Source organism: Canis aureus, chromosome 33 (genome assembly GCF_053574225.1).
Source record: "Canis aureus isolate CA01 chromosome 33, VMU_Caureus_v.1.0, whole genome shotgun sequence".
Classification (NCBI taxonomy): domain Eukaryota; kingdom Metazoa; phylum Chordata; class Mammalia; order Carnivora; family Canidae; genus Canis; species Canis aureus.
The window spans coordinates 22,138,044-22,150,637 of NC_135643.1; the positions used below are offsets into that span (position 1 = coordinate 22,138,044).

Below are 12,594 nucleotides of genomic sequence, written 5' to 3' on the forward strand. Positions count from 1 at the left end.
TTATGTATTTGTGTGTGTGTGTGTGTGTGTGTGATGACAATAGCCTGTTTTGTTTTTTTTTTCTTTTAAGTCACCAGAACCAATTCGGATCTTAGACTTGACAGAGTGTTCGGCTGTACAATTTGATTATTCACAAGAAAGGGTAAACTGTTTTTGGTAAGTTGTTTTGTAAAGAAAATGATTTCAAAAGTCTTCTTGCCAATTATTTTCACTGAGGAATAAAAAAAAAAAAAGAAAAAGAAAAGGAAAAAGAAAAAGAAAAAGAAAAAGAAAAAAAAAAAAGAAAAAGAAAAAGAAAAAACCCTGAATGTCCTTATGTGTATGAATGTCCTGATCTGAGGGACATGGATTTAACTAACACACGGGACATATATGTCAGGAGTGCTTCCAGCTGAGTGTGACGTAATGGCTCATTTAAAGGGACTTAAACAAATAAGCAGGTCTGGTGGCTATAGTTTTTTATGTGGTATGCTGCCTAAGTATACGTGTAACAGGATGCCATTCTCATCTTGTTCCTTTGGAGTTTTTTTACTCAATTTTATTTTTAACTTTGTTGCCTCCAACAATGAATGATTTGTATTATTATGACAATTTCTGGCAGATGACACAAAAGTGTTTTGTTCTAACCAAATCAGTATATCATGACAGTTTTCTAACTGGGAAAAGCAAAATGTCTTGAAAAAGAAGTGTCTTATTTCCCACCAAGTTTTATTTTAATGTTTTTCAAACATACAAATGTTGAAAGATTCATATGCCCATATACCCTTCAGCTACATGCATCATTAACATTTTTCCCTGTCAGTTTTACCACTATTCATTTTTGTCCTGAACCAATTGAATTATAAGTTGGAGATATCATGGCACTTTACCCCTATATACTCTAGTACACACTTTTTAAGAATAAAAATCTCACCATTATTATCCCCCCTAAATTAACATTAATTCTGTAACATCAACCAATAATGGGTATCTTTTTAAAATTCAGTTAAAAGTAACCATATGAGCCAGCGGGGGCATTACTTCTTATATAACAAAATATCAGGAGGCAGACAGCTAGCTTGACAAGATCAGCACCAGCATCTCTAGAGTTCTCTTGGCCTTTAACTTTTCACTTGCTACTTTAGTGTCCATGAGAGCTACTCCAGCTTTAGGCCTCACATTTTCATGTCAGTCATGAAGGATGGAGGGTTGGTATCGGCCATGTCTGTCCCTTTTGATCACAAAGGCAGACATTTTCTCAGAAATCTTCTATCACATTTCCCCTCCTATCTCATTGGCCAGGGCTGGGCCCCATGGCCATTGCTGGCAGCAGGGGAAGCTAGAAAACTAGTAAGATCATAATTTGCTTCCAACTAATTATAATTTATTGCCTGGGGTCCTGTTAGCAAGAAGAAAGGAAAAATTATCTGCATTAATAGGCAATTAATAATGTCTCTCACAGGGAGTACCAAACAATGACAATTCCAGAAAGTTTTATACAGTGTGTGCGCAGTAGCACCACTCCCTCCCCACTGTCTGCTCCTCACCCACCTGGACCTCACATCAAGGCTTACCTTCTATGCACAGGGACTTACTTCTTGTCTATTCAACATTAATTACTGATACAAACAAGATATACTGCTTGGCTTTAAGCTATAGAAACCCTTCTGAATTTTAGTTCAAGGTTTTTTAGGCTTTTTTTTTTTTTTTTTTTCCTTGAGAGGAAGGAAAAAGGATTTTTAGTGTTTTGCATCCCAACTGTAAGGATAGGAAATACAGGCAGGATGTAAGTTAGGGCTGACCTTATTAGTCAAAAGATTTGACTATATAGCCAAAGAGACAGTCAATGAAGAGTTACCATATTCCTAGAATACGTTTTTCATGCGAGTAGGAAAGTTTGTCTTCTTCCAGCAGAGATTAACTCATGACAGAGCGGGCAAAATGAATAGTTGAAGACATTTATTATCCTTTTTCCTGTGTTCTGAATAGTTAAAACTGCTTACATCCACAGAGGAGAGATCATTTCTCATCAAATCAAGCCAACACAAATGAGTTTCTTCAGAAAACTCTTATATGACTTACTTATTCTTTGAATCACAGCACAGGTTCTGAGTCATTTAACACAGCTGAATAAACACAAAGTGTTTATTATATTATATATTGTATTATAAATACGAGTGTTGTATTCAGTCTAAGACATAAGCAACAAAAGGATCTGGGGGTGTCCTGGTCATGTTTTTTCTTTTTCCAATTCTCATTAGAAAATTGAAATCTGACCACTGCCCTCCCCCCCCCCCCAAAAAAGAAAGAAAATAGAAATCTGGTTGATGATGATAATATGAATCTACAACTTCCTCAACATTTCTGTCACTTGCTGGAATTCACCAGTTCTTCCAGTAGCTTTGTTGATTCTTTTTGTCCTGTTGAATGTTCTAATTACTGTTCAACCGATATATTCAGGCAACCATCTGGAGCATCTTATGTGTTTCTTTTATCTTATCAGCTTGGTGTTCCCATTCAGGACATTTTATCTCTGTGCAAAGACAGGAGTAGAAGCTGATGAGTGGATCAAGATATTACGCTGGAAACTGGTGAGTTATACAAGTCCTCTGGATGCCTAGGACTCAGAAGTAACATGTTGATGATTTCAAATGTATTTCTGTTGCTAGTGTCAGACTATCCCCAAGAATCAATGGGATGTCCACTGGCAGGCTCATGGAATAGTCTGTTTATTCTCATGAGACACAGAAGGCATGTAGACAGGGGTAAGAGAGAAAAGAGTTGCACTGGGATCTCTGCCCCAGAGCCTTAGCCTCACGCCCTCAAGTACGTTAGTCTTCCTTTGAGGGTGCAGCCTGGTCCAGTCTTGCCCAGAGGAGGTCCCATGGGACCAGAAGGTCAGTTAGGGAAAAGTTGACATATTTCTATAGTAGAAAATCCTTTTAAATAGAGGAGGAAGGTTGCCAGAGGAACTTAGCTCAGCTTTCAGTGTGTTTGTGAAGATCAAGACAAAATGTGGTTTATTTGGTCTACTGCCTATGTACCCCTGCCAGGGGGAAGACAGAGCACTTATAAAAATTTACCAGTCTCATACATTTTTTTGTATCTATGTTTGCAACTTAGTGAGTCGTTAGTCAAGAACTTATCCTTAAAGCTTTCTAAAAATTTTCATAAATACCATCTTGAAACCCTTGATGTTTTCCAATATAAACAATTTTTCCTGATATTTTATGTAATTAGCTGATATGTAGAAATTTGTTGCATATCCTTTTCTAGATGCTAGGACTTTTGTTTTTGGTTATCTTTTCAGTTTGAAATGCAAATAAATATACCACTCAGTCTGAGATAGTTCCAATGTATTTGCTATTCAGTGGGGAAATACTTTGCCACATGAAACATTTACTCAGATAGGAATCAGCTTTTTATTCTTTGTATTTTGTAATTATGCAAGTGACATCATTATTTGGGGAAAATTAAGGTAAAAAATATCAAATTCACACACTTTCAGACTTCTCCCTGTGCAAATAAGTATTCAAAACAAAATTTAGTCATACTTCAGTGTTTTTTTACCTGTGTGCTCCACTGACAATGTATTATAAACATTTTTCCCTATCAATAAACTTAGAGTTAAGTATTCATTTTGATTCATTGAGTAGTATTGCATTTTATGAACCGCCATAAGTATTAGGCCAATTCCCAATTTGTATGTGTTTTAGCAACTACTTTACAGTATTCATCCTGAGAAAAATATAGGAAATCATACCAGGGGCACCTGGTGGCTCAGTGGTTGAGCCTCTGCCTTCAGTTCAGGACCTGATCCCAAGGTCCTGGGATCAAGTTCCACATCAGGCTCCTCTCGGGGAGCCTGCTTCTCTTTCTGCCTCTCTGAGTCTCTCATGAATAAATAAATAAATCTTTAAAAAAAAAAAACCCATACTGAAAATTGTCACCTCATTTATAGTGGCACCATGTTATTACTAACCAGCATGTCTTATTTAATATGTCAAGTTCGTTATCTTAAAATTACTCAATAATAAATACGCACGTGCATGCTCTGTTACAGTCTCAAATAAGAAAGCAGCTCGACCAAGGGGAAGGCACAATCCGATCCCGGTCATTCATCTTTAAATAGACCTTTCCTGACCAAGGATGTCCTGACTCAGGAGCAGGGTGGCATGGTCCTTGATGCTGTGATCCACAGCAGGCTTCAGAGGAAAGCTGACTAAGGATTTCTCTTTCAAAACAAAGCAAAAGCAGATGCGGATTTGGACTTTTCAGAACACACATTTGCTGACTCACAGGTCACTGCTTGCCCTTCAAGATGTTGTCGTCTTCTTGAGAATATCAAAGCATCATCGTTCTGATGAAAACGGATGGAACCACCAGCCCAGGCATGCTCACTCAGAATGCCCAATAGAAGATAAAGGGATCTTGTTTTCCCTCACTGTGGTCCTCAAGCTGGTTGACATTAGTTGCCTAGAGTCCCATTCTGCCTTACAGTCAGCTCATCTGACATCCAGGTTGTGCCATCAACCAGGATGGGAACAGCTGTGTACCTTGACTGCCTCTACATCAAGTGTATGGAAATAGCAAACACCAAAGATGGGGGGAGGCAGTGTTATTTTTGCTTGTCTTTTCTCTTCATACAGAAACAATTTCCAAAACTAAAATGGGAAATGTTGGCAGTTATTTATTTTCTCTTCATAAAAGGCTCAGAAATCTAGAGGGTCCTTCCCTCCCTTCTAATGATAAACCTGTGAGAATTAAATATCCTGTGGACTATCAGGTAGGATAATAAAGGAAGGTAAAACCTAAAAAAAATATCTCTTCATCATTTTGGGGGGCAATGTTTTCAAGAGTAAGAAAACAAATGAGGAAAGATAATAAAATAGTAGATGACTTGTAGTTTAATAATAATAATTGGCATTTTTATCACTCTAACCATAATAGAGCACTTGTAGCACCAATTTGACTTCATCCAACACTTCTGCCCATGGATTGAGAGACTTCTCAAGCAGAGAAGAGTGTGCTATGGCAATCTCTTCCCCAGGGTGAGCTGTCCACACTGGCCCAGGGGAAGTAAGAATCACCTTGCATTGATTTCACTGAGCACCCTGAGCCTCATTCAAGAGCAACTTCTGTTGCCAGTTAAAGGAGCAACACTAAATCCACTCAAAATATATGATGATGTGTTACTCCACATTTTCAAGCTAGAATCACGGGGTTGAAATAAGAGAACAAGATGCTGGCATCCAGAATTCATAATTAGATTCGAATCCCTCCTCTTATCTTTATTAATATTGCTTTTTTAGTAGAAGTTTTATAGGTAGGAAGAGAGATAAAAGTGGAGGGAGACCCCAAAACTAAAAAGAGTATGGTGCAAAGCTATGATCTAACACTGCTTTTGCAGTCCAAGTGCATACCTTGATCAATACATTTCTTCTGTTACTTAGACACCCAGGACTCAGAAGTTACATTACATTTTTGTATACTTCAACAAGGTTTTTAATGTATTTTGTTATGTGTATCATATGAGATAAAGCAAATGTCAAATTAAAATGTTTTATGTCAGTTTCACAAAGGAGTCCCAAATGAATCCCCACTGAGGTGTGTGGTGCGTGTTTTGTTTTCGTAGAACCAAGAGTTTTTCTTTGCGTAGGTCATATTGTTCTTACTTTTTGTAAAATGTGCCATGTTTATTTATATTCTTTGGTTAAGTTTATTAAAAAGAGCATTTTGTTGTGCCTGTAATATTTTGCTATTAAAATATATTCTTACTATCTGTAATTTAAAAAGAAATAGAACCGATCACTGTCATAAATGACCATGAAGAATCCACTTCTGTTAGACTGTGTGCTACCAAGAATTTGGAGTTGAAGAAATAGTCCCTGTTCTGAGGGAGTTCTTAGTTAAATATGGAAAAGATAATAAAGACATATATGATCATGGATAGAAATAAACAAGACAAATTCTGCATGTGAGATACACAAAGCTCTATGGTGGAGGGTATATTTCAGCAGGGATAGAGTCATTTTTGGAGGGGCTTTGACGTGAAGAGGTCAAGCTAATTGGTAATATATGTAACATATACTACGTCATTAGCACTCCACTAGATGTTGTCCTGCTGTCAGCAGTCCTGAAAAGTGGATTTTGCCCCCTGACAGGAGCCTGGTGCAGTTCCCTCAGCTATTTCTCCAAGTCCAAGAGGAGGGAGGATATTTTGTGCAAACAGCAATTGGAGCAGGGCTGAGAGAACAGCCAGTGGGGGAGGTCTGAGTCAGGTCTTGTCTGCAACCAGATAGATGCTTAACATAAAGGAAGTGCCACTTAAGACACAGCCAAAGTGTTAGGGGGTATTCTGAGAATCCCCGCCCTCCTCCTGCCCAGGTAAATCTTGCCCCACGGAAGCACCGTTCCCTCTGGACTAGGGGAGTCACTTCCATGATGAGGACAGCTATTCGTGTCTCTGAAGGCAACCTGTCCCCTATTGCTGAGCCACTGGACCTGAGAACACTCAGTGAGTCAGAGCCCTTCTCTTCCCACCCACCTGGCATGCAAGAGTAGGCTCCTCATCTCCCCTCTCGCTTACGCCATGTGCACTGGTCAGAGAGTTGGACTGTGTTCCTAGTTCAAGCAAAGAGCAAGAGAACTTATATTACAGGGTTAACACCAGTCCTACTGCCCTTCCCCTCCACTACTTCAGGTTGGTCGCAACAAACCCAATTTTTTGCCAGACTCTTCCAGGCCAAGTATGCTGCAGAGCACATTCCAGCCTCAAGCTTGCACTCAATCACTGTAGCACAGTTTCTTAAATCATCAGTAGGGAAGGACCAGATTTCCTTTTTCTTTCTGTTTTTAAATTTCTGATCTATCATAGACTGAGATTTTGTAAAACCCAAGGAAAAAAGTCATTAGAGACATGAGGTAAAACTACAAATATCACAAATCTCAATTTTTTATTATCAAAATCAACAGACATTAAGTTGGTATGTCTAATTGCTATAAAGTAAACACTTTACTCTCAACCCCTGTGTTATTTTGTCACGTACTGCTAACAGGCTCCATAGCCCGGCTTGTGGACCCCATTTCTAGTAGCTCTGGTCTAGTGAACCTGCAGATAAAAGGAAACCGAGCACTTTCTTGAGAAGGAATCCACCCAAGGGAAGAGAAAGTCGTAGTGCGAATGTTTTGCTGATGGGTTATGGACATTCATCATGGGGGCAGGGCGATTCCGAGCACACTCTTGTCTTTTACTCCCACAGTGAAAATGTAAAGGAGTGGTTTCACTAGGGTCCTAAGGGGAACACGTAGGGATTGTAAGTTGTGTCACATGTATAGCTGTGCAGAATGCACCCTTAGCCTTCAGCAGCGTCTAGGCGCTCATGTTCTCACTACAGTAGCAGTGGCCAGGATGGAACTCCCAGAGAATATGAGCAAGAGTAAATGAAATGGGTAGGTGTCTGCAAAAACTGGTTTCAGAAGTAGATCTATAGGGCTCAGGGGGGGCTCCCAGAAATATCTGGAAGACATTTGAAAGGGACTGGGTCTTCCACAGAAGAAGCAAAGATGAAACCAGAGAAGCAGGGCCAGTGAGTTCCTGAACCTGTGGTTATTTCTCCAGTTCTAGAATGCTTACTTGGTATAGACTTGGGAACTGGCAAATATCCACCTCCATTTTCTGACCTGCACTGTGGAGACCTACTGTAGTCAGAAAGGACAGAGGTGAGTCACTGGAACTGTCTCTACTTAGGAAGATAGTAAACCAGAAGCAATACCACATTTCTGGAATGGTTTCGGAGATTAGTGTCACTGTCAAGGACTTGAAGCATGCAGAGGTGGTTGATTCCCACCACATCCCCGTGCAGCCCACCTATTTGAACCCCGCAGAGAACAGGTGGATCTCATAGGATGACAGTGGATTATCAATCAGGTGGTGACTATAACCGCAGCTACGATTCTAGATGTGATTTCATTGCTTGAGATTAACACATCCTCCGGTCCCTGACATGCAGCTATTGATCTGGCAAATGTTTTTGCTATTAGCAAAGACCGCCGGAAGCAGCTCGCTTTATCTGGTAAGGCCAGCAATCCACCTTTCACCATCCTACCTTGGAGATTTATCTTACTTCAGTTCAGCCTTATGTCATAATTTAGTCCACACCAACCTTGATCACATTTTTTATAAGACATCACATGGGTCCACTGTATTGATAACATTATGCTGATTGAACCTAAGGTGCAAGAGGCAGCAACGATTCTAGACTTAGTGGTAAGATATCTGGTTGAGGGTGGGAAATAAATTCAGCAAAAACTCAGGGGCTTTCATCTCACTGAAATTCTGGGGGCCCAGTGGTATGAGACAGGTCAAGACAGCTCTTCTAAGGTAAAGGATAACTTGTTGCATCTGGCCCTTTTCACAACCAAAAAAGAGGCACAATACCTAACGGGCCTCCTTGGATTTTGGAGTTAATATAAATCACATACCCGTCATGGAATTTGTTGGTTTTACTATGTTCCCCATCATCCTGAAGCTGCAGCCCTGATAAAATGGTGGAATGGCCTTTTGAAGACTCCGTTAGAGCACCATGTAAGTGGCAATATCTAGCTGGGCTGGGCAGTGTCTCCATATTCTAATGCTGTGGTAGTCTAGAGGTTTTGGTTTCAAAGCAAGGAATGGTGGAAGCATTCTGTTGCTACCAGCTTCATTGGACTTCTCTGTTGGAATCAGCAGGTAAAGAAGGGAATTAACTGTACTGACTGGGCCAATTGGTCCTGATTTCCAGGGGGACACTGGGCTGCTACTGCACCATGGAGGGAAGAGTATGTTCATGACACAGCACATCCTCTAGAGAATCTCAGGATCACCGAGTCCCATGACTAAAGTCAATGGAAAACTACAATTCAGGCAGGACTACCAATGGGTTGGATTCTCCAGAAATAAAGGTTTCGGTCACCCCACAGGCTAGAGCTGTGATCAGCTGAGGTGCTTGCTGAGGGCAAAAGGAATATGGAATGGGTAATGGAGGGCCGTTACAAATACCAGCTACAGCTACATACTCAGCTGAAGACACAAGGACTGTGATTATTGTATTTCTTGTTATGAATGTTTGTGTGTACATGAATGCGTATGAATACACGTATTAAGCAAAACTTTCCTCTTGTATTCTTTTATCATTCAACTTAAGATGTATTAAAAAGGGTTAATCTCACATCAGTCTTTAAACTACAGTATCTGGGTGGCTCAGTTGGTTGAGTGACTCTTGGTTTCAGCTCATGATCTCAGGGTCCTGGGATCGAGCCCTGTGTCAGGGTCTGTGCTCAGCAAGGGTCTGCTTGGATTCTCCCTCTCCCTTTGCCCCTCCCCCCCTCTCGAATAAATATTTAAAAAAATATGGTATATGAAGGAAAAAAGTGAATGAACGCCCAAGTACTTTGCATCCTCTGGGGAAAGTGAACATCTTTTCTGTATGTAGGTTAGTTGTTTGAGGTTTGACAGAAATATAAGTTGGCTACTGACTTTATTTGAAGGTAAGTATGCTTTAGGAAGATGTATATGATGCCGAGCCCACAAGGGTAGTCCGAGGTTAGTTCTAGGTGTCAACTTAGCAAGGCCATCGTACCTATTCAATAGACCATGAATCTATGTGTTGCTATGTATTTTGTACATGTGCTTAAATTAACATCCATCATCCTGAATCCATTGAATTTAAATAGAAGAGATTATTCTCCATAATATGAGCAGGCTTCATCCAGTTGAAAGGCCAGCCTTATAAGCAAAACTGAGGTTTCCGTGAGGAAATCGAAGTCTTCTGCCTGAAGACAGCAGTCTCAGCTACTGCCTGAGGATATCCAGCCCTCTGGCCCGCCCTACAGATTTTGGACCAGCCAGTTCCTGCAATCACATTCCTTGAAATTAATTTAATACATATATATTCTGCTTCCGTTTCTTTGGCAATCCTTAATACAATTTTCTTCCCCAAATACCGCATCAACCATGTTATTATAAATTTTGCTTGCTGGAATATTTTATTATTTTTGAAGTTAAAAATTCATAAACCAATGAAGTTTACACTGAAAAGGTTCATTCCTGGGACCCTTGTTCCCCAGGTACCTAGCGCTACTCCTTGGAGGCTACAAGTGTTACCAGGTCCTTCCCTACTGTTACAAACATGTACATACAAGTGTATTTTTATTTCTTATATATAAATTGCAGCACACCATGCAATTTCACACCATGCTTTTCTCACTGAACATATATTGGATTTCTATCTCGGTAACTAAAGCACTTCTCCCTTTTTCTTTTCCACTGGGCAAATGTAGTAACTTATTTAACTAATCCTCTGATTAGGGTGACTAACAATTTATCTAAAATGAGACACTTGAGAGTTGAAAAGAGCATTAATAGGGGCACCTGGGTGGCTCAGTGAGTTGAGCAACCCACTCTTGGTTTAGCTAAGGTCAGGGTTGTGGGAGTCTGTTTGGGATTCTTTCCCCTCCTTCTTCTTCCCTTTCTCTAAAATAAATAAAATCTTTAAAAAGAGAAAGAAGTAACATTAATAATTACACAAAAAATAACAGGTATAAACTGGTACTGTTAAGAAGCCCAGAAAATAGGGCTTACCCTATCTATGATGGGATATTTAGGTTGTATCCATTCTTTTGGTTATCACCAAATTGCAATGAATATACCTACAAACACATAGTTTTGTACATGTCCATTTCCATCAGTAGACATTTCTAGAAGTGGAATTGCTGGGTGTGGTAATTTTTTTAATCTACTTGACTGGCCACAGGGTGCCCAAATAAACATTATTTCTTGTCTATGATGATGTTCCATCATTCAACCTGTGGACTAAGTGGATTGCCTTGTGCTGTGGGAGCAGGCATTACCCAATCCATTGAAAGTATGAATAAAACAAAATTGGAAGGAATTTGCCGTTTGCCTCACTCTTGATTTAAGACATGTTAACTTGTCTTCTGCCTTCAGTGGGATTTATATCATTGGCTCCCCTGGTTCTCCATCTTGGCAGATGGCAGACCATAGTACTTCTCAGCTTCCAGAATTATGAGTGCCAATTCCTCCTAAGTGTTTTATATTTGTGTAACATTTATAATATATATTTATACATAATAAAAAATGTGTATCCTACTGGTTCTAATTCTCTGGAGAATTCTAATACATGAGGCCAAAGGTTATGTGCATTTGGAAGTTTCACAGAGACTGCCATAGAGTCCTATATAAAGGGTATACAAGATATACACTTCTACCAGAAAGGCATAAAAAATGCCTGTCCTACTTTATTGAATAATCCTTTTCCCACTGGCTTATGTCATCCTCATAATGTTTTAAGTCCTCATATGTCCACAGTAAAGTCTGTTTCTGGGTTTTTCTGTTCCATTGACCCACTTAATTGTGTACCTAATCAAGTTTATACTACCTTTTAAAACTAGTTCATCTAGTTTTATATAACCTTTTCAAATATTTCTGATTTTTACCTATTTACTTTTACAGGTAAGCTGTAGAACAATTTATCTCTTTCAAACAGAAATTTTAATAGTAGCAGTATTCACCATGGGAGGATTAAAAGTATCTCCATTTATTATAGTTTCCTTTCTTGGGATTTTTAGGCATATATTATCATCTGAAGTTAACGTTCTGCATTGCATTAGCAACAATCTCCTGTACACTATTCAGTAATAATCCCAGATAATGGGAATTCTAGATTTTATTTTATTTTGGGGTATTTCTACATTATAATGTGCACATTCAATGCTTTATTAGGTTTCATGAACTATTGATAGCTCCCTGCAGATCAAACATGTCCCCTGCTTCTATTTCCACATAAAGGCTACTGCTCTTGCCCAACTTAAATCCCTCCACCTCTGGGTTTCTACAGCATCCTGGATAGCTGTATCACTATATCCTATGCCTGTTTTTATTTACGGAGCTGTAAGTTCTTCAAAAGAAGGTACCATAACTTAGTTGCATGTTTGTATAAAAGCAGGAAGAGGGGAAGAGGAGGAGGGAGGGAGGAGAGAGAGAGAGGGAAGAAAAGGCAAGCAGGCACAGTGGCTGACTACTCACTGCACAACTCCAGGGACAGCATTCACACATTCCACATGAAAGGTACCTCTGGAGCACAAATAGGATATGAATTGTACTTCTTAGAATTCTGCAGTGTGGTAGCTCTGGTGCATGGCACACAACAGGTGCTCAATGCAGGTGTACTGAACTCTACCAGTGACAAACTCTGATTGTCAAAGAACCCAAAGAAACTAACAACTCTGAATGGTGGACTGCCTTCCTGAATATAAAGGGCATATTCTAGAACCAAGATACTTCTTTCAAAGAAAGTAAATTAGGCTCATGGATGAGGGTTTACTTTCCAATTGACACTAGGTACAACAGTCTCCAAACCAACAACTGTAAGCAAAACTCACTGATAATTCATGTAGTTGAAAATGAATTCAGTTAATTATATTCTTTAAACTTTTGAAAGAAGCCAGAAAAGAAACCTATTTAGTGCTCAAACTATACTTTAAAAAATACTATTTTATTTATACTCATGTATGAAAAAAAAAAAAAAAGGCTGTACTACCATGTTTACATACATA

At 39.3% G+C, this 12,594-nt stretch overlaps 1 protein-coding gene across 2 annotated transcripts in view; it reads left to right on the forward strand.

Annotated features, from left to right (window-relative positions):
• Positions 1-5,730, forward strand: part of DAPP1 (dual adaptor of phosphotyrosine and 3-phosphoinositides 1) — a 48,112-nt gene extending 42,382 nt beyond the window's left edge. For both annotated transcript variants that reach the window (XM_077882112.1, XM_077882111.1), the window contains 3 exons: positions 71-156; positions 2,483-2,570; positions 4,043-5,730. In XM_077882112.1, coding sequence (XP_077738238.1) covers positions 71-156; positions 2,483-2,570; positions 4,043-4,111 — 243 coding nt within the window. In that variant the 3' untranslated portion in view covers positions 4,112-5,730. The remainder of the gene's footprint in view (positions 1-70; positions 157-2,482; positions 2,571-4,042) is intronic.
• Positions 5,731-12,594: the final 6,864 nt, after the last annotated feature.